At 41.8% G+C, this 21510-nt stretch overlaps 1 protein-coding gene across 2 annotated transcripts; it reads right to left on the bottom strand.

The window, feature by feature from the left end:
• Positions 1–8384: 8384 nt before the first annotated feature.
• LOC135511840 (microfibril-associated glycoprotein 4-like) lies at positions 8385–20934 on the bottom strand. Of its 2 annotated transcripts, XM_064933323.1 has the most exons (6): positions 20808–20934; positions 20465–20533; positions 14974–15165; positions 14515–14611; positions 14193–14360; positions 8385–8998 (listed from the first exon to the last, which is right to left on the bottom strand). In XM_064933323.1, exons 2-6 carry the CDS (start codon positions 20465–20467, stop codon positions 8748–8750), a joined length of 711 nt encoding a protein of 236 aa, XP_064789395.1. In that variant the 5' UTR covers positions 20468–20533; positions 20808–20934; the 3' UTR covers positions 8385–8747. The 2 variants fall into 2 exon arrangements, with proteins under 2 accessions (XP_064789395.1, XP_064789396.1); XM_064933324.1 differs by lacking the exons at positions 20465–20533; positions 20808–20934 and adding an exon at positions 20285–20303.
• Positions 20935–21510: the final 576 nt, after the last annotated feature.

The raw sequence follows: 21510 nt of genomic DNA, 5'->3' as shown, positions 1-21510 counted from the left end.
GCAACCACCATGTTTGACAGTGGGGATGGTGTGTTGCTTTTACGCCAAACATAACGTTTTGCATTGTTGCCAAAAAGTTCAATTTTGGTTTCATCTGACCAGAGCACCTTCTTCCAAATGTTTGGTGTGTCTCCCAGGTGGCTTGTGGCAAACTTTAAACAACACTTTTTATGGATATCTTTAAGAAATGGCTTTCTTCTTGCCACTTTTCCATAAAGGCCAGATTTGTGCAATATACGACTGATAGTTGTCCTATGGACAGAGTCTCCCACCTCAGCTGTAGATCTCTGCAGTTCATCCAGAGTGATCATGGGCCTCTTGGCTGCATCTCTGATCAGTCTTCTCCTTGTATGAGCTGAAAGTTTAGAGGGACGGCCAGGTCTTGGTAGATTTGCAGTGGTCTGATACTCCTTCCATTTCAATATTATTGCTTGCACAGTGCTCCTTGGGATGTTTAAAGCTTGGGAAATCTTTTTGTATCCAAATCCGGCTTTAAACTTCTTCACAACAGTATCTCGGACCTGCCTGGTGTGTACCTTGTTCTTCATGATGCTCTCTGCGCTTTTAACGGACCTCTGAGATTATCACAGTGCAGGTGCATTTATACGGAGACTTGATTACACACAGGTAGATTGTATTTATCATCATTAGTCATTTAGGTCAACATTGGATCATTCAGAGATCCTCACTGAACTTCTGGAGAGAGTTTGCTGCACTGATTGTAAAGGGGCTGAATAATTTTGCACGCCCAATTTTTCAGTTTTTGATTTGTTAAAAAAGTTGTTGTTTAATTTTATGCCTTTATTATTTAATTTCATAAAGTCATCATCTCATCCCTGCTCAGGCTGTAACCAGACAACCATCTAAAGTTCTCTGTGCTCCCCAGCGAGCCAAGCTCCCCTGCCTTGGCCAGCGGATAGGGTGTCCCATGATCATTGGGTTGCTACAGCTGCCCATGCTGCAGAGCTGTCTGACCAAATCACTGTTTTAGTAGTTCTTCAAAGTAGATAAGTCATACTTTCAAGACTTACTACTATCAATCGAGTAGAGCTTCCTCACAAACTCTACCCCTCTCCGTCTCGTTTCCTCGCTGCGTTGTGTAGGCTACATTCCTCTCTCATGCCTTCTGTGTGTGGTGCTGGGAATAATAGGTGCAATGGTTTCTGGCCATTGTAGTGAATTACCACTTTTCTGCATTTAAACATAAATATGGGTTGTATTTACAATGGTGTTTGTTCTTCACTGGTTGCCCTTTTCTTGTAGATATGGGAGTTTATCAAAATTGGATTTGTTTTCAGATTCTTTGTGCATCTGTGTAATCTGAGGGAAACATGTCTCTCTAATATGGTCATACATTGGGCAGGAGGTTAGGAATTGCAGCTCAGTTTCCACCTCATTTTGTGGTCAGTGTGCACATAGCCTGTCTTCTCTTGAGAGCCTGGTCTGTCTTCGGCAGCCTTTCTCAATAGCAAGGCTATGCTCACTGAGTCTGTACATAGTCAAAGCTTTCCTTAAGTTTGGTCAGTCACAGTGGTCAGGTATTCTGCTGCTGTGTACTCTCTGTTTAGGGCCAAATAGCATTCTAGTTTGCTCTGTTTTTTTGTTAATTCTTTCCAATGTGTCAAGTAATTATCTTTTTGTTTCCTCATGATTTGATTGGGTCTAATTGTGCTGCTGTCATGGGGCTCTGTAGGGTGTGTTTGTGTTTGTGAACAGAGCCCCAGGACCAGCTTGCTTAGGGGACTCTTCTCCAGGTTCATCTCTCTGTAGGTGATGGCTTTGTTATGGAAGGTTTGGGAATCGCTTCCTTTTAGGTCGTTGTAGATTTTAACGTCTCTTTTTTGGATTGTGATAATTAGCGGGTATCAGACTAATTCTGCTCTGCATTATTTGGTGTTCTACGTTGTACACAGAGGATATTTTAGCAGAATTCTGCATGCAGAGTCTCAATTTGGTGTTTGTCCCATTTTGTGAAGTCTTGGTTGGTGAGCGGACCCCAGACCTCACTACCATAAAGGGCAATGGGTTCTATAACTGAATGAAGTATTTTTAGTCAGATCCTAATTGGTATGTTGAATTTTATGTTCCTTTTGATGGCATAGAAGGCCCTTCTTTCCTTGTCTCTCTTCATTACTGATCTATACTACAGTCCCTTCATCTCTCTACTGAGATACAATACTGTATCAGCCCACCTGATGAACTAGATAACTAGTCCCTCCGTTAAGCATTACTGATCTATACTACAGTCCCTTCATCTCTCTACTGAGATACAATACTGTATCAGCCCACCTGATGGAACTAGATAACTAGTCCCTCCGTTAAGCATTACTGATCTATACTACAGTCCCTTCATCTCTCTACTGAGATACAATACTGTATCAGCCCACCTGATGAACTAGATAACTAGTCCCTCCGTTAAGCATTACTGATCTATACTACAGTCCCTTCATCTCTCTACTGAGATACAATACTGTATCAGCCCACCTGATGAACTAGATAACTAGTCCCTCCGTTAAGCATTCCCTTCTTTATTCAAGCTGAGCTGAAGCACTTTCTTTCTGACCAGTAGAGAGGTTTGGAGGTTGGACCATGCAGGACACACTCTCTCTCTCTCTCTCTAAAACAGAAGGACTGAGTGGAGGAAGATATGCTCTTAACACTATGACTGTCAAGAATTATAGAACTGAACCCATCAGAGGAAATGAGTGGAGAGGAGGGGAGGAAGGAGAGAGGAGGGCGATGAGAAGAAAGGAGTGGACAGGAGGGGAGGAGAGGAGAGAGGAGAGAGAGGAGAGGAGAGAGGAGGCAAGGAAGGAGAGAGGAGGGGAGGAAGGGGAGAGAGAGGAGGGTGATGAGAGGAAAGGAGTGGACAGGAGGGGAGGAGAGGAGAGAGGAGGAGAGGAAGAGGAAAGGAGTGGAGGAGAGGAGAGAGGAGGCAAGGAAGGGGAGAGGAGGGGAGGAAGGGGAGAGAGAGGAGGGCAATGAGAGGAAAGGAGTGGACAGGAGGGGAGGAGAGGAGAGAGGAGGAGAGGAAGAGGAGCAGCCCCAACCTCACTGCTCCAGCACAACTCTCCACCATGCAGTGGAAACGAGGCTCTGTGATTGGTGCAGGGCCTGGTGGGGGGTGGAGAGGTATTCCACGCCCACACACAGTAACACAGGGAGGGAGAGGGAGAAGAGGAAAGAGGGGGACAGAAGTGAGAAATGAGAGAGAGAGAGAGAGGGAGAGAGAGAGAGGCAGAGAGAGAGAGAGAGACAGAAGAGAGAAATGAGAGAGTGAGAGAGAGAGAGAGACAGAAGAGAGAAATGAGAGAATGAGAGAGAGAGAGAGAGAGAGACAGAAGAGAGAAATGAGAGTGAGAGAGCGAGAGAGAGAGAGAGAGAGGGAAAGAAGAAGACAGAAGAGAGAAATGAGCTAGAGAAAGAAAGAGAGTGGGAAAGGAGGACAGAAGGGAGAAATGAGCTAGAGAAGAGAGAGGGAGAGAGGAGGAGAGTGGGAAAGAAGAGACAGAAGAGAGAAATGAGCTAGAGTAAACAAGGTGCTGATATTTTAGGGAAAGAGAGTCTTTAAGTGGGAAAGAGGAGGACAGAAGGAGAAATGAGCTAGAAAAACAGAGGGTTCTGGAGAGAGGAGAGAGAGTGGGTTCTGAGTGGGAAAGAGGAGGACAGAAGGGAGAAATGAGCTAAGAAAGAGAGCGAGGGTTCTGGAGATTACACAGTATCACAGTGTGCGGTAAACAAGGTGCTGATATTTTAGGGGAAACTGAATGTGAAGTCTTTAATCCTGCTGCAGGGTTTTCTCTTTACTGCATCAACACAGAAAGAATAGAACTAACTAGGACAGCTTCAGCATTTACATAGAGGGGGTTCATTATGATTACACTGTCACTATCAAACACACTGAGGGTTCTGGAGTCTTCATAATAGGTTGATTACACACTGTATCACATGTTCTGAGGGTTCTGGAGTCTTCATAATGGGTTGCTTACACACTGTGTCACATGTTCTGAGGGTTCTGGAGTCGTCATAATGGGTTGGTTACACACTGTGTCCATGTTCTGAGGGTTCTGGAGTCTTCATAATGGGTTGCTTACACACTGTGTCACATGTTCAGAGGGTTCTACCAGATCTTCAGTTTCTTGGTAATTTCTCACATGGAATAGCCTTCATTTCTCAGAAAAAGAACAGACTAACGAGTTTCTGAAGAAAGTACTTTCTGGCCATTTTGAGCCTGTAATCAAACCCACAAATGCTGATGCTCCAGATACTCAACTAGTCTAAAGATGGCCAGGTTTATTGCTTCTTTAATCAGGACAGCAGTTTTCAGCTGTGCTAACATATTTGCAAAAGGGTTTTCTAATGATCAATTAGCCTTTTAAAATGATCAACTTGGATTAGCTAACACAACGTGCCATTGGAACACAGGAGTGATGATTGCTGATAATGGGCCTCTGTACACCTATGTAGATATTCCATTAAAAATCAGCCGTTTCCACCTACAATAGTTATTTACAACATTAACAATGTCTATACTGTGTTTCTGATCAATTTGATGTTATTTTAATGGACAAAATGTTTCATTTTCTTTAAAAAACAAGGACATTTCTAGGTGACCCCAAACTTTTGAACGGTAGAGTACTTGGAGAGCTCTAATTTGTCTGCACCCAATCAGCATCATTCACACCCTCTTATTAAGCCTTAGCCCCACCCATCTCTTTAAGGATTCACAGAGTGAGTAGTGTAGTAAACAACCAAAGATTTCAAGACTAAAAGTTTTTCCTTGGGTGTCTGAGCTGTGTGCTAGTCGTTTAAACAGACAGCTTGGTGCTTTCAACATATCAATACCTCTCACAAATACATGTAGTGATGAAGTCAATCTCTCCTCCACTTTGAGCCAGAAGAGATTGACATGCATATTATTGTTTGCTCTCTGTGTGTATCCAAGGACCAGCCGTGCTACCCTGTTTTGAGCGAATTGCAATTTTCCTAAGTCCCTCTTTGTGTCACCTGACCACACGACTGAACAATAGTCCAGGTGAGACAAAACTAGAGCCTGTAGGACCTGCCTTGTTGATAGTGTTGTTAAAAAGGCAGAGTAGCACTTTATTACAGACTTCTGCAGTCATTTTAGTCGCTGCAGTAGCTGACCTGTATAGTGTTGAGTCATCCGCATACATAGACACAATGGCTTTACTCAAAGCCAGTAGCATGTAAGAGGCCTAGACAGTTGCCCTGGGAATTCCTGATTCTACCTGAATAATGTCAGGCTACCCTGGGGTGGCAGGGTAGCCTAGTGGTTAGAGCGTTGGACTAGTAACTGGAAGGTTGAGAGTTCAAACCCCCGAGCTGACAAGGTACAAATCTGTCGTTCTGCCCCTGAACAGGCAGTTAACCCATTGTTCCCAGGCCGTCAATGAAAATAAGAATGTGTTCTTAACTGACTTGCCTGGTTAAATAAAGGTAAAAGTAAAGAGAGGCTTCCATTAAAAAACACCCTCTGTTTTCTGTTAGGCAGGTAACTCTTTATCCACAATATAGCAGGGGATGTAAAGCCATAACACATACGTTTTTCCAGCAGCAGACTATGATCGATAATGGGAGAAGCTGCACTGAAGTCTAACAAAACAGCCCCCACAATCTTTTTATCATCAATTTATCTCAGCCAATCATCAGTCATTTGTGTAAGTGATGTGCATGTTGAGTGTCCTTCCCAATAAGCGTGTTGAAAGTCTGTTGCCAATTGTGACCCATTTCAGGAAACTAGGCGTGTGTCGCAAGTCACAACTTTACAGGAGAGCCATTTAATCAAAATATTTTTTAATAAAAATGCGTTTTTTGGCAGAAATGCCTTCTGGAACATGTGAACTTTCATGTGCCTTAATAACAAACATGTATGCCGTCTGTAATTACAAATACAATTGATAAATTACGAGCCTTATTGGTTAAGCCACAGAAAAAGGCAGCAACCTTCCAACTAGCCGTGATTGGCTGAGATAATGAGTGGGCTGGACATGCCGAGAGAGGATTTCAGATTGGTCTGCCATATAGAGGGCTTCTGTCTATTTGAGCTGGTCAGTCTGTTGGTAATACTGTCGAACGTGGCTTTTTATGAAATGTATCATGTAGTGGAGCTGCAAAATTGTTGCTCTCCACTTTCTGGAGGATCAAGTTTTAAAATCAGTGTAATTAGAGTCTGATAGCTAAAGAGATGGAGAAAACACCTGTCTCTGGATTACATCTTCAAACTAAGGGCAACCGTGGTATGGCATCCCTGACAGGGAGATGCGTCCATCATGCATGATGATGTATACGGGTAAGATAGTCTAGCGTTAGCTAGCTACATTTTTAGATATTACACGTTTCTAAATTTGACAGAAAGTGGTTTATTTTCAAGTTAAAGTGTACTGTTAGCTAGCTAGCTAACGTTAGCTGACTGGCTCACTAGCTAACGTTACGAGTATGGCGTTATTATTCGTATCCCAGAGCCATTGGCTTTGCTAGTTTGAGCCTAATGTTAGCTAGCTAACATTGAACATGGTTGTTTAGCTCCCAGCAGATTGTTGAGCAGATTCATACAGGATAGTAACAACATGATTTGGCACTATATTCATTGTTGTTTAACTAGCTAACATTAGCTGGCTGGCTTGTTAGCTAACATTACGTGACGTGTGTGATCTCACACGTTGTTTACCTAGCTAGGTTCATTGTTTACCTCATACCTCTTGTGTCTGAGCCGTTGAATTGAGATTCTACTTTGTCTCTGTACTGACGCTTAGCTTGTTTGATAGCCTTACGGAGGGAATAGCTGCACTGTTTGTATTCAGTCACATTACCAGACACCTTGCCCTGATTGAAAGCAGTGGTTCGCGCTTTCAGTTTCACGCGAATGCTGCCATCAATCCACGGTTTCTGGTTAGGGAATGTTTTAATCGTTGCTATGGGAACGACATCTTCAACGCACGTTCTAATGAACTCGCACACCGAATCAGCGTATTCGTCAATGTTGTTGCCTGACGCAATACGAAACATGTCCCAGTCCACGTGATGGAAGCAGTCTTGGAGTGTGGAATCAGCTTGGTCGGACCAGCGTTGGACAGACCTCAGCGTGGGAGCTTCTTGTTTCAGTTTCTGTCTGTAGGCAGGGATCAGCAAAATGGAGTCGTGGTCAGCTTTTCCGAAAGGGGGGTGGGGCAGGGCCTTATATGCGTCGCGGAAGTTAGAATAACAGTGATCCAAGGTTTTGCCAGCCCTGGTGGCGCAATCAATATGCTGATACATTTTAGGGAGTCTTGTTTTCAGATTAGCCTTGTTAAAATCTCCAGCTACAATGAATGCAGCCTCAGGATGTATGGATTCCAGTTTGCAAAGAGTCAAATAAAGTTCGTTCAGAGCCATCGATGTGTCTGCTTGTGGGGGAATATATACGGCTGTGATTATAATCGAAGAGAATTCTCTTGGTAGATAATGCGGTCTACATTTGATTGTGAGGAATTCTAAATCAGGTGAACAGAAGGATTTGAGTTCCTGTATGTTTCTGTGATCACACCACGTCTCGTTAGCCATAAGGCATACGCCCCCGCCCCTCTTCTTACCAGAAGTGTGTTAAGGTAAGAGACAGACAGTGTGTTAGGGTAAGAGACAGACAGTGTGTTAGGGTAAGAGACAGACAGTGTGTTAGGGTAAGAGACAGACAGTGTGTTAGGGTAAGAGACAGACAGTGTGTTAAGGGAAGAGACAGACAGTGTGTTAAGGTAAGAGACAGACAGTGTGTTAGGGTAAGAGACAGACAGTGTGTTAGGGTAAGAGACAGACAGTGTGTTAGGGTAAGAGACAGACAGTGTGTTAGTGTAAGAGACAGACAGTGTGTTTAGAGGTAAGAGGCAGACAGTGTGTTAGGGTAAGAGACAGACAGTGTGTTAGGGTAAGAGACAGACAGTGTGTTAGGGTAAGAGACAGACAGTGTGTTAGGGTAAGAGACAGACAGTGTGTTAGGGTAAGAGACAGACAGTGTGTTAAGGTAAGAGACAGACAGTGTGTTAGGGTAAGAGACAGACAGTGTTTTAAGGGAAGAGACAGACAGTGTGTTAGGGTAAGAGACAGACAGTGTGTTAAGGTAAGAGACAGACAGTGTGTTAAGGTAAGAGACAGCGATAGTTAAATGATGGGTCAGAGTCATATAATCCCCACTGCAGTCAGGGTTCTGTTGCTATGGCAACACTGCACTTCAGAGTAGATCTGAGATCTTCTGTATCCTGCTGCACCTTCTAATCTCTGAAGACCCAAACACAAACCCTACTGAGAAAAAAGACCCCCCCTCTCCCTTATACATGGAATATGTGCATGTGCTGGAAATGTTTGTATGGCAATAATTGTTATTGAAAAATCCGATTTTGCAATTGTGTTAGAAATGATTGACTTCAAATCAAATTTTATTTGTCACTTACACATGGTTAGCAGATGTTAATGCGAGTGTAGCGAAATGCTTGTGCTTCTAGTTCCGACAATGCAGTAATAACCAACAAGTAATCTAGCTAACAATTCCAAAACTACTACCTTAAGAATATGCACATAAAGATATATGAATGAATGATGGTACAGAGCGGCATAGGCAAGATACAGTAGATGGTGTTGAGTGCAGTATATACATATGAGATGAGTATGTAAACAAAGTGGCTAGTGATACATGTATTGCATAAGGATGCAGTAGATGATATAGAGTACAGTATATACGTATGCATATGAGACTTCTATGCTGGGGCTGGTCTGATCTTCATGGTGATGGCTTTCAGGGAGTATGTATAGCCTTTCCATGAATTCCAGTTGATGCCAATACCAAAGGTAGACTCGCCCCATGCATATATACCATTGGGGTTAGTAGCATGGCAGTTGGTGTACCAAAATCCTCCGTAGTACACCTGGGCACAGTTGGCGTCGTTAAGGTCCTGGTCTTTATCTAACGTTGTAAATTTGTGACCATTGTGAAAAACCAGAGAATCTCCTGAGGAAACAGAGGAGATAAATAAGGACTCTAGGTAACTTAATGACAATACTTCCACCAGCTTTAGGTATGAACTAGTGATGCACCGATATGACATGTCTGGCCGATACCGATATCCGATATGTTCCTTGCCCCCCAAAAAACTGATACCGATGCAGATAACCAATATAAAACATGTTTGCAGCCTTTTAAGCATTCTAGTACAGTTAAATAGTTAACACACACATATGGGCGCAGCGGTCTAAGGCACTGCATCTCAGTGCAAGAGGCGTCACTACAGTCCCTGGTTCAAATCCAGGCTGTATCACATCCGGCCGTGATTGAGAGTCCCGTAGGGCGGAGCACAATTGTCCCAGCATTGGCCGGGGTAGGCCGTCATTGTAAATGAGAATTTGTTCTGAACTGACTTGCCTAGTGAAATAAAGGTTACACACAAACGCCACACTGACCAAAGAGTTATTTTGTTGGCATTTAAGTATGTCCCCATTACCAGAAAAACATCATCACAACCTACTTCTTTCACTTACTTGCTGTGCTGTTTCGTTGTTAATTTGTTCCGTCGTTTCATTCTCAACCAGGACTTCTATGGAACGCCGTTTGGGTCTTTGCGAGTCAAAATATATACTATTTAACACAATTTGACGTGTCCATTAAGCTTGTTGACCAATCAGGACCTGAATATGACTGCACGCCACATAATAATTTAAGGCGTTCATATTTTTTTTACATAGTTATTACACATCACTCATATTGATTACACATATTGATTATCACTCGTATTTCATGTTACAAAGATTCATCAATACGTATGCTATGATGCTGGTAAAGTTGTCTCTCACACCTACAGTCCTGGTCATAAAAAAGCTAGCTAGTTGATGGATGCAAACAATATTCTTCCCCAAAAACACGACATAATCTGTTTCAGTAGCTATAGTTCGCTAGCTAACATCTATTTAAGTAGCTATAGTTAGCTAGCTAACATCTATTTAAGTAGCTATAGTTTGCTAGCTAACATCTATTTCAGTAGCTATATTTTGCTACCTAACATCTATTTCAGTAGTTACAGTTAGCTAGCTAACATCTATTTAAGTAGCTATAGTTCAGTAGCTAGCTGACATCTGTTTCAGTAGCTATAGTTCGCTAGCAAACATCTATTTCAGTAGCTTTAGTTAGCTAGCTAACTATATAGCTAGGTGTCATCATCTAAAATAACCGTCATTTGTAAGACAGATCTTATTTTATTATTCATTGGACCCATCTATGTGAAGCTAGCCACAATAAGAATTAACCACAATAGTGGACTTTGCGGTTAGCCTTCAAAATACAAGTCTGGCATAATTCTACTATTTGTATTAATTTGCATCACTGTCAATGACATACCTTTATTTTGAAAGCAAACCGCAAATTCCACTATTGTGCCTAATCCTTATTGTCGCTAGCTTCACAACACATAACCCGGTCCGGTCGAGCCTCACTAGCCAGATGAAGCTAGCTAGCTGCTTATAACGTTAGCTTTCGGAGACAGGGTTAAGTAGCTATTTATTTTCATGAACTGAAGTTCCATTTCATTAGGCAAACAACAAGTGGCAACCTAGCTAATACTAACTCACAAGGATTCCTAAATCATTGCCAAGAACAATGAAAATGACTGCAGTTTCTACTGGTCATTGTTTTCAGGCTGATTGTATTGATGCTAGCTAAGTACCAAGCTAATGCTGGCCTCCCCAGAAGTTGCGGTCGACCAATGATGCTTTATTACCAACTCGGTATTGGAAACATATCGGTCATGCCCGGTGTTTGCTTGTTTGCAGACTTTTTTTTTTGTACGGCTTTGACAGTGCAACTGTATCTTTTTTGCAAGACCCAAACAGCGTTTTTTTTAAATTGATTTTATTTCACCTTTATTTAACCAGGTAGGCTAGTTGAGAACAAGTTCTCATTTACAACTGCGACCTGGCCAAGATAAAGCATAGTAGTGTGAACAGACAACAACACAGAGTTACACATGGAGTAAACAATTAACAAGTCAATAACACAGTAGAAAAAGAAGACATAAAAGAGTCTATATACATTGTGTGCAAAAGGCATGAGGAGGTTGGCGAATAATTACAATTTAGTAGATTAACACTGGAGTGATACATGATCAGATGGTCATGTGCAGGTAGAGATACTGGTGTGCAAAAGAGCAGAAAAGTAAATAAATAAAAACAGTATGGGGATGAGGTAGGTAAATTGGGTGGTCTATTTACCGATGGACTATGTACAGCTGCAGCGATCGGTTAGCTGCTCAGATGGCAGATGTTTAAAGTTGGTGAGGGAGATAAAAGTCTCCAACTTCAGTGATTTTTGCAATTCTTTCCAGTCACAGGCAGCAGAGAACTGGAAGGGAAGGCGGCCAAATGAGGTGTTGGCTTTAGGGATGATCAGTGAGATACACCTGCTGGAGCGCATGCTACGGGTGGGTGTTGCCATCGTGACCAGTGAACTGAGATAATGCGGAGCTTTACCTAGCATGGACTTGTAGATGACCTGGAGCCAGTGGGTCTGGCGACGAATATGTAGCGAGGGCCAGCCGACTAGAGCATACAGGTCGCAGTGGTGGGTGGTATAAGGTGATTTAGTGACAAAACGGATGGTACTGTGATAAACTGCATCCAGTTTGCTGAGTAGAGTATTGGAAGCTATTTTGTAGATGACATCGCCGAAGTCGAGGATCGGTAGGATAGTCAGTTTTACTAGGGTAAGTTTGGCAGCGTGAGTGAAGGAGGCTTTGTTGCGAAATAGAAAGCCGACTCTAGATTTGATTTCAGATTGGAGATGTTTGATATGAGTCTGGAAGGAGAGTGTACAGTCTAGCCAGACACCTAGGTACTTATAGATGTCCACATATTCAAGGTCGGAACCATCCACGGTGGTGATGCAAGTCGGGCATGCGGGTGCAGGCAGTGAATGGTTGAAAAGCATGCATTTAATTTTACTAGCGTTTAAGAGCAGTTGGAGGCCACAGAAGGAGTGTTGTATGGCATTGAAGCTCGTTTGGAGGTTAGATAGCACAGTGTCCAAGGAAGGGCCAGAAGTATACAGAATGGTGTCGTCTGCGTAGAGATGGATCAGGGAATTGCCCGCAGCAAGAGCAACATCATTGATATATACAGAGAAAAGAGTCGGCCCGAGAATTGAACCCTGTGCCACCCCCATAGTTCCATAGTATGTTGTGAAGCTAATAGCAGTGACGCTATTACTGTGTAATTTCGGTAGGGCAACATCTGAAAAATGTATTTTCATGAACTGAAGTTCCATTTCAATAGGCAAACAACAAGTGGCAACCTAGCTAATACTAACTCCGGTTGGGCAACATCTCAAAAATAGCGCCTACTTGGTAGTGTGTACCGGTGCTCGACCAGTCGGCGAAAGCCAACATCACCCACTACAAAGGACGGTTGATTGTCAAGGGCAATTGAATTCCATTATCTTTGAGTCGTCTCTCTGAAATGTTGTTATCCTTTCAAATGACTGCTTGACTTGTTGTCTGCTCGATCCACACAGCAGACATTGTGGGCGAGGTTAGGAATGCTGTGTTGCACGTGTAGCGCAACATTTTACGCGGCGTCATTACGTCATGTACCTACGTTATATAGGTTTGCACGTCAGCTCTGACATCGGTTTTGCACACCAGCGTTAAACTAGACATCAGGCCACTACTGATGTTGTCATTTTTAGTTAATATCGCCCGATTCCGATATGTTCACCGATATATCGTGCATCCCTAGTAATGAACCCTTGTTGACAGATTTTCTTGCACTATTTTCCTTGTAATTTTCTCTGGTACTATATTCTGGTACTATACTCTTGGACTATGTTCTAGTGCTATACTCATGGACTATATTATGGTACTATATTCTGGTACTATATTCTAGTTCTATATTCTGGTACTATACTCTGGTACTATATTCTATATTATGGTACTATACTCTGGTACTATATTATGCCACTATATTCCGGTACTATACTCTGGTAATATATTCCAGTGCTATATTATGGTACTATACTCTGGTACTATACTCATGGACTATATTCCAATTCTATAGTATGGTACTATATTATGGTACTATACTCTGGTACTATATTCTAGTGCTATATTATGGTACTATATTCTGGTACTATATTCTGGTACTGTACTCGTGGACTATATTCTAGTGCTATATTCTGGTACTATACTCTTGTACTATATTCTGGTACTATACTCTGGTACTATACTCTTGGACTATATTCTGGTACTATATTCTGGTACTATATTCAGGTGCTATACTCTGGTACTATACTCTTGGACTATATTCTGGTACTATGTTCTGGTACTATACTCTTGGACTATATTAGGGTACTATGTTATGGTACTATACTCTGGTACTATATTCTGGTACTATATTCTGGTACTATACCCTTGGACTATATTCTAGTGCTATATTCTTGTACTATACTCTTAGACTATATTCTAGTGCTATATTATGGTACTATATTCTGGTACTATATTCTGGTACTATATTCTTGTACTATACCCTTGGACTATATTCTAGTGCTATATTCTTGTACTATACTCTTGGACTATATTCTAGGTCCATATTCAGGTGCAATATTCTTGGACTATATTCTGGTACTACAGTATATTCTGGTACTACAGTATATTATTGGACTATATTCTGGTACTACAGTATATTCTGGTACTACAGTATATTATTGGACTATATTCTGGTACTATATTCTTGTACTATACCCTTGGACTATATTCTAGTGCTATATTCTTGTACTATACTCTTGGACTATATTCTAGGTCCATATTCAGGTGCAATATTCTTGGACTATATTCTGGTACTACAGTATATTCTGGTACTACAGTATATTATTGGACTATATTCTGGTACTACAGTATATTCTGGTACTACAGTATATTATTGGACTATATTCTGGTACTACAGTATATTCTGGTACTATATGCTGGTACTATAATATATTCTGGTACTACAGTATATTCTGGTACTACCATATATCCTGGTACTACAGTATATTATTGGACTATATTATGGTACTACAGTATATTAATGGACTATATTCTGGTACTACAGTATATTCTTGGACTATTTTATTAGACTTTTTTTCTTGGGTTATTTTTTCTTGGACAATATAAATTGTCACCCACCTGCTCCTCCATCTTTGAATGAGCCCAGTGTTAGCAGGTATCCTTCAGCCTCTGGTCCAACGGAGAAGGAAGAGTACTGAGCATAGACCTTATTCCCCTCAAAGTCCTCCATGTCCACCCTCAGCTCATAGGTTCCTTTCATAGTCATGAGATGCATTGTCTCCAGCCCTGGAGAATGAGATCAACACAGCAGTTCACTGTGTTGTCTGAATACAATGACAAATGGCCTTGAATGAACTAGGACAAACCGGATGAAGTCAGTGGTAGAACAAGGTTCGAGGAGGAGAACGTTCTGTTGGCTAGAAGATAAACCAGTTCCTACCCAGCCAGTACTCTCCAGCTGCGCTCCCAAAACCACTCTTGTACTGATCCCACTTCCTGTAGAAGTTCACTGATCCATCCTGTCGGCTCTGAATCAGCTGATTTAGAGAGAGATTGTTTCATTGACATATTAAGAGAGAGAGATTGTTTCATTGACAGATTAAGAGATTTTCTTTTTTTAATTGACAGATTAAGAGAGAGATATTGTTTGATAAAGAGATTAAGAGAGAGAGATTGTTTAATTAACAGATTAAGAGAGATAAATATTGTTTAATTAACAGATTAAGAGAGAGAGAGAGAGAGATTGTTTAATTAACAGATTAAGAGAGAGAGAGAGAGATTGTTTAATTAACAGATTAAGAGAGAGAGATTGTTTAATTGACAGATTAAGAGAGAGAGAGAGATTGTTCATGGTAAATTAGTCTTTAAGTGTATTTCAATACCACACATTGAAACTGACCGTCCACTTTCCTCGAAATGCACTTTCAAACCCCATGTCACAGAAGACCTGGACAGGTGAGGTAGGTCCTGCAGGGTAGATGGTGTAGACCCCGTTTTGTCCAGAACCTGATCTATAGACCTCATCACAGTCCACTGGATGCAGGGAGGACTGCACCATCACGGGGACCAGTAGAGCCAGCAGCAAGATGGACTGCAGCACAGGGTAGATGGATACAGCAGTTTAATACAAAAACTGTCTCGTGTTGGTTCATTTGTAGTTATTATGGGTACATTTATTATGCCAAAGTAGCAGCTACTCTTCCTGGGGTCCAGCAAAATAAGGCAGTTTATACAGTTTTAAAAACATCACAATACATTCACAGATTTCACAACACACTGTGTGCCCTCAGGCCTCTACTCCACCACTACCACATATCTGCAGTACTAAATCCAGTGTGTGTGTGTGTGTGTGTGTGTGTGTGTGTGTGTGTGTGTGTGTGTGTCAATGTTTGTGTTGCTCCACAGTCCCCGCAGTTCCATAAGGTGTTTTTTAATCTGTTTAAAAAATAAATAATCTAATTCTACTGCTGCATCAGTTACCTGATGTGGAATAGAGGCTTCCATGTAGTCATGGCTCTGTGTAGTAGTGTGCTGCTCCCATAGTCTGTTCTGGACTTGGGGACTATGAAGAGACCTCTTTTGGCATGTATTGTGGGGTATGCATGGGTGTCTGAACTGTGTGCCAGTAGTTTAGACAGACAGCTTGGTGCATTTAACATGTCAATACCTTTCATAAATTAAAATAGTGATGAAGTCAATCTCTCCTCCACTTTCAGCCAGGAGAGATTGACATGAATCTTATTAATATTCGCTCTCTTGTGTACATCCAAGGGCCAGCCGTTCTGCCCTGTTCTGAGCCAATTGCAATTTTCCTAAGCCCTTTTTTGTGGCACCTGACCACACGACTGAACAGTAGTCAAGGTGCGACAAAACTAGGGCCTGTAGGACCTGCCTTGTTGATAGTGTTGTTAAGAAGGTAGAAACTAGGGCCTGTAGGACCTGCCTTGTTGATAGTGTTGTTAAGAAGGTATAAACTAGGGCCTGTAGGACCTGCCTTGTTGATAGTGTTGTTAAGAAGGCAGAGCAGCGCTTGATTATAGACAGACTTCTCTCCATCTTAGCTACTACTGCACCAATATGCTTTGACCATGACAGTTTACAATCTAGGGTTACTCCAAGCAGTTTAGTCATCTCAATTTCCACATTATTTATTACAAGATTTAGTTGAGGTTTAGGGTTTAGTGAGTGTTTTGTTCCAAATACAATACCTTTAGTTTTAGAAATATTTAGGCCTAACTTATTCCTTGCCACCCATTCTGAAACTAACTGCAGCTCTTTGTTAAGTGTGGCAGTCATTCCAGTCGCTGTAGTAGCTGACATGTATAGTGTGGAGTCATCTGCATACATAGACACACTGGCTTTACTCAAAGCCAGTAGCATGTCATTAGTAAAGATTGAAAAAGTAAGCGGCCTAGACAGCTACCCTGGGGAATTCCTGATTCTACCAGGATTATGTTGGAGAGGCTTCCATTAAAGAACACCCTCTGTGTTCTGTTAGACAGGTAACTCTTTATCCACATTATAGCAGGGGGTGTAAAACCATAACACATACGTTTTTCGATAATGTCAAAAGCTGTAATGAAGTCTAACAAGACAGCCCCCACAATCATTTTATCATCAATTTATCTCAGCTAATCATCAGTCATTTGTGAAAATGCTGTGCTTGTTGAGTGTCCTTCTCTATAAGCATGCTGAAATTATGTTGTTTACTGTGAAAATTATTCAGCCCCCTTAAGTTAATACTTTGTAGCGCCACCTTTTGCTGTGATTACAGCTGTAAGTCGCTTGGGGTATGTCTCTATCAGTTTTGCACATTGAGAGACTGACATTTTTTCCCATTCCTCCTTGCAAAACAGCTCGAGCTCAGTGAGGTTGGATGGAGAGCATTTGTGAACAGCAGTTTTCAGTTCTTTCCACAGATTCTCGATTGGATTCAGGTCTGGACTTTGACTTGGCCATTCTAACACCTGGATATGTTTATTTTTGAACCATTCCATTGTAGATTTTGCTTTATGTTTTGGATCATTGTCTTGTTGGAAGACACATTTCCATCCCAGTCTCAGGTCTTTTGCAGACTCCATCATGTTTTCTTCCAGAATGGTCCTGTATTTGGCTCCATCCATCTTCCCATCAATTTTAACCATCTTCCCTGTCCCTGCTGAAGAAAAGCAGGCCCAAACCATGATGCTGCCACCACCATGTTTGACAGTGGGTATGGTGTGTTCAGGGTGATGAGCTGTGTTGCTTTTACGCCAAACATAACGTTTTGCATTGTTGCCAAAAAGTTCAATTTTGGTTTCATCTGACCAGAGCACCTTCTTCCACATGTTTGGTGTGTCTCCCAGGTGGCTTGTGGCAAACTTTAAATTACACTTTTTATGGATATCTTTAAGAAATGTCTTTCTTCTTGCCACTCTTCCATAAAGGCCAGATTTGTGCAATATACGACTGATTGTTGTCCTATGGACAGAGTCTCCCACCTCAGCTGTAGATCTCTGCAGTTCATCCAGAGTGATCATGGGCCTCTTGGCTGCATCTCTGATCAGTCTTCTCCTTGTATGAGCTGAATGTTTAGAGGGACGGCCAGGTCTTGGTAGATTTGCAGTGGTCTGATACTCCTTCCATTTCAATATTATCACTTGCACAGTGCTCCTTGGGATGTTTAAAGCTTGGGAAATCTTTTTGTATAATCCGGCTTTAAACTTCTTCACAACAGTATCTCGGACCTGCCTGGTGTGTTCCTTGTTCTTCACGATGCTCTCTGCGCTTTTAACGGACCTCTGAGACTATCACAGTGCAGGTGCATTTGTACGGAGACTTGATTACACACAGGTGGATTGTATTTATCATCATTAGTCATTTAGGTCAACATTGGATCATTCAGAGATCCTCACTGAACTTCTGGAGAGAGTTTGCTGCACTGAAAGTAAAGGGGCTGAATAATTTTGCACGCCAAATTTTCAGTTTTTGATTTGTTAAAAAAGTTTGAAATATCCAATAAATGTCGTTCCACTTCATGATTGTGTCCCACTTGTTGTTGATTCTTTACAAAAAAATACAGTTTTATATCTTTATGTTTGAAGCCTGAAATGTGGCAAAAGGTCGCAAAGTTCAAGGGGGGGGAGAATACTTTCGCAAGGCACTGTATCTGGTCAAACACAATTTCTTCCAGAAGTTTACTAAGTGTTGGTAACAGGCTGATTGCCAGACTTCATTGCCATACATTTTGCCTCATCCCTCCCAACCAAACAATTTTTCAATTCCTCATCAATCCATGGGGATTTAACAGTTTTTTCAGTCATTTTCTGAATGGGTGCTTATTAGTAACTGGAATAAGTAGTTTCATAAATGTGTCAAGTGCAGCATCTGGTTGCTCCTCATTACTCACCACAGACCAGCAAATATTATTTACATCAATAGCATACACTATGGCCCAGCCTGTCCTCTTATTCACTATATTAGGCCCAGCCTGTCCTCTTATACACTATATTTGGCCCAGCCTGATCTCTTATACACTATATTAGGCCCAGCCTGTCCTCTTATACACTATATTAGGCCCGGCCTGACCTTATATACACTATATTAGGCCCAGCCTGACCTCTTATACACTATATTAGGCCCAGTCTGACCTCTTATACACTATATTAGGCCCAGTCTGACCTCTTATACACTATATTAGGCCCAGCCTGTCCTCTTATACACTATATTAGGCCCAGCCTGACCTCTTATACACTATTAGGCCCAGCCTGTCCTCTTATACACTATATTAGGCCCAGCCTGACCTCTTATACACTATATTAGGCCCAGTCTGACCTCTTATACACTATATTAGGCCCAGCCTGTCCTCTTATACACTATATTAGGCCCAGCCTGTCCTCTTATACACTATATTAGGCCCAGCCTGACCTCTTATACACTATATTAGGCCCAGCCTGTCCTCTTATACACTATATTAGGCCCAGCCTGTCCTCTTATACACTATATTAGGCCCAGCCTGACCTCTTATACACTATATTAGGCCCAGCCTGACCTCTTATACACTATATTAGGCCCAGCCTGTCCTCTTATACACTATATTAGGCCCAGCCTGACCTCTTATACACTATATTAGGCCCAGCCTGTCCTCTTATACACTATATTAGGCCCAGCCTGTCCTCTTATACACTATATTAGGCCCAGCCTGTCGTCTTTTACGCTATATTAGGCCCAGCCTGTCCTCTTACACACTATATTAGGCCCAGCCTGACCTCTTATACACTATATTAGGCCCGGCCTGACCTCTTATACACTATATTAGGCCCAGCCTGTCCTCTTATACACTATATTAGGCCCAGCCTGACCTCTTATACACTATAGTAGGCCCAGCCTGTCCTCTTATACACTATATTAGGCCCAGCCTGACCTCTTATACACTATATTAGGCCCAGCCTGTCCTCTTATACACTATATTAGGCCCAGCCTGTCCTCTTATACACTATATTAGGCCCAGCCTGACCTCTTATACACTATATTAGCCCAGCCTGACCTCTTATACACTATATTAGGCCCAGCCTGACCTCTTATACACTATATTAGGCCCAGCCTGACCTCTTATACACTATATTAGGCCCGGCCTGACCTGATATACACTATATTAGGCCCAGCCTGACCTCTTATACACTATATTAGGCCCAGCCTGTCATCTTATACACTATATTAGGCCCAGCCTGTCCTCTTATACACTATAGTAGGCCCAGCCTGTCCTCTTATGCACTATATTAGGCCCAGCCTTTGGAACGTTAGTTTTCCTAGATATGGCTGTTATATTGTGATCACTACATCCTATGGATTTGTATACTGCTTTCAAACAAATCTCTGCAGCATTAGTAAAGATATGATCAATACATGTTGATGATTTCATTCCTGTGTTGTTTGTAACTACCCTGGTAGGTTGACTGATAACCTGAACCAGGTTGCAGGCACTGGTTGCAGTTTGAAGTTTTTCCCTGAGTGGGCAGCCTGATGAAAGACAGTCAATATTTAAATCCCCCAGAAAATATACTTCTCTGTTGATATCACAAACATTATCAAGCATTTCACACATATTATCCAGATGCTGACTGTTAGCACTTGGTGGTCTATAGCAGCTTCCCACCAGAATGGGCTTTTCATTAGAGACACATGTCCTATATTCTCGTTAGTATCTCTGAATGCTGTTTATTAATACTTACCATCGTTGTTGTGATAGATGTCTGATCATTCTAATAATGCTGTGGTTTATTAATACTTACCATCGTTGTTGTGATAGATGTCTGATCATTCTAATAATGCTGCGGTTTATTAATACTTACCATCGTTGTTGTGATAGATGTCTGATCATTCTAATAATGCTGTGGTTTATTAATACTTACCATCGTTGTTGTGATAGATGTCTGTTTGCCTTTGAAGGAAACTTCAGAATAGTATGTTGAATGGACGTCCTGTAAGAAAAGGGAGCTCATTTACTACAGTATTGTTCTGGTCTCCAGCTGTTGGTGAAATACTAACACTTACACAGTCACTGTGTCTCACTTTGACAATTTACATTTTACTGTGTTAACAAACAGGATTCTAGTTAGGTCCTATGATGACTGAACAGATCGGACAATGTTACATTCGGCCCCAGGAAAACCTCCCTTCCTAATTGTTTTATTTGAACTGATTTGAACTGATTTGTGATCAGTTAAGAATAGTGAGAGACATGCATGAGCTCACCTCTATCAGTGGCAGATGTCAGTGTCTTCATGAGCTGTTTGTCCCCACTAAGATGCACACCTCTTTTATAAAGACAACCCAGAGCATGTTACAACACTCAGTACTTTCTCTGGTCCACGCCTCTTTTATAAAGACAACCCAGAGCATGTTGCAACACTCAGTACTTTCTCTGGTCCACAACTCTTATATAAAGGCAGCCCAGAGCATGTTGCAACACTCAGTACTTTCTCTGGTCCACACCTCTTATATAAAGGCAACCCAGAGCATGTTGCAACACTCAGTACTTTCTCTGGTCCACACCTCTTATATAAAGGCAACCCAGAGCATGTTGCAACACTCAGTACTTTCCCTGTATTTTCCCTGTGTTTCCGGATTTCGGCCAAATAGCCGGTAACATACTTATTTTCAGCTGGCTACTTTTCATTTAAAAGTTTTAATTCGCTAGCAGAAAACTCAATCGAGACCTCTCCTGCTAAAAATGAACGATATGCATCTTCTAGTGCTCTATTGATAGGACAGGCCCATGATCTATTGATAGGACAGGCCCATGATCTATCGATAGGACAGGCCCATGATCTATTGATAGGACAGGCCCATGATCTATTGATAGGACAGGCCCATGATCTATCGATAGGACAGGCCCATGATCTATTGATAGGACAGGCCCATGATCTATCGATAGGACAGGCCCATGATCTATTGA

The sequence above is a fragment of the Oncorhynchus masou genome, chromosome 24 (genome assembly GCF_036934945.1).
Source record: "Oncorhynchus masou masou isolate Uvic2021 chromosome 24, UVic_Omas_1.1, whole genome shotgun sequence".
Classification (NCBI taxonomy): Eukaryota; Metazoa; Chordata; class Actinopteri; order Salmoniformes; family Salmonidae; genus Oncorhynchus; species Oncorhynchus masou.
The sequence above is the reverse complement of the archived record's forward strand: the minus strand, read 5'-3'. Positions and strand labels throughout refer to the sequence as shown.

What these genes read in the sequence shown, in the direction of transcription:
- LOC135511840 (XM_064933323.1), bottom strand. An exon ending in CATTTCGAGGAAAGTGGACG is followed by an intron (nt 14,612 to 14,973) that starts GTCAGTTTCAAT and finishes TCTCTAAATCAG; the next exon opens with CTGATTCAGAGCCGACAGGA. An exon ending in ATTCAAAGATGGAGGAGCAG is followed by an intron (nt 8,999 to 14,192) that starts GTGGGTGACAAT and finishes CTGTTTCCTCAG; the next exon opens with GAGATTCTCTGGTTTTTCAC.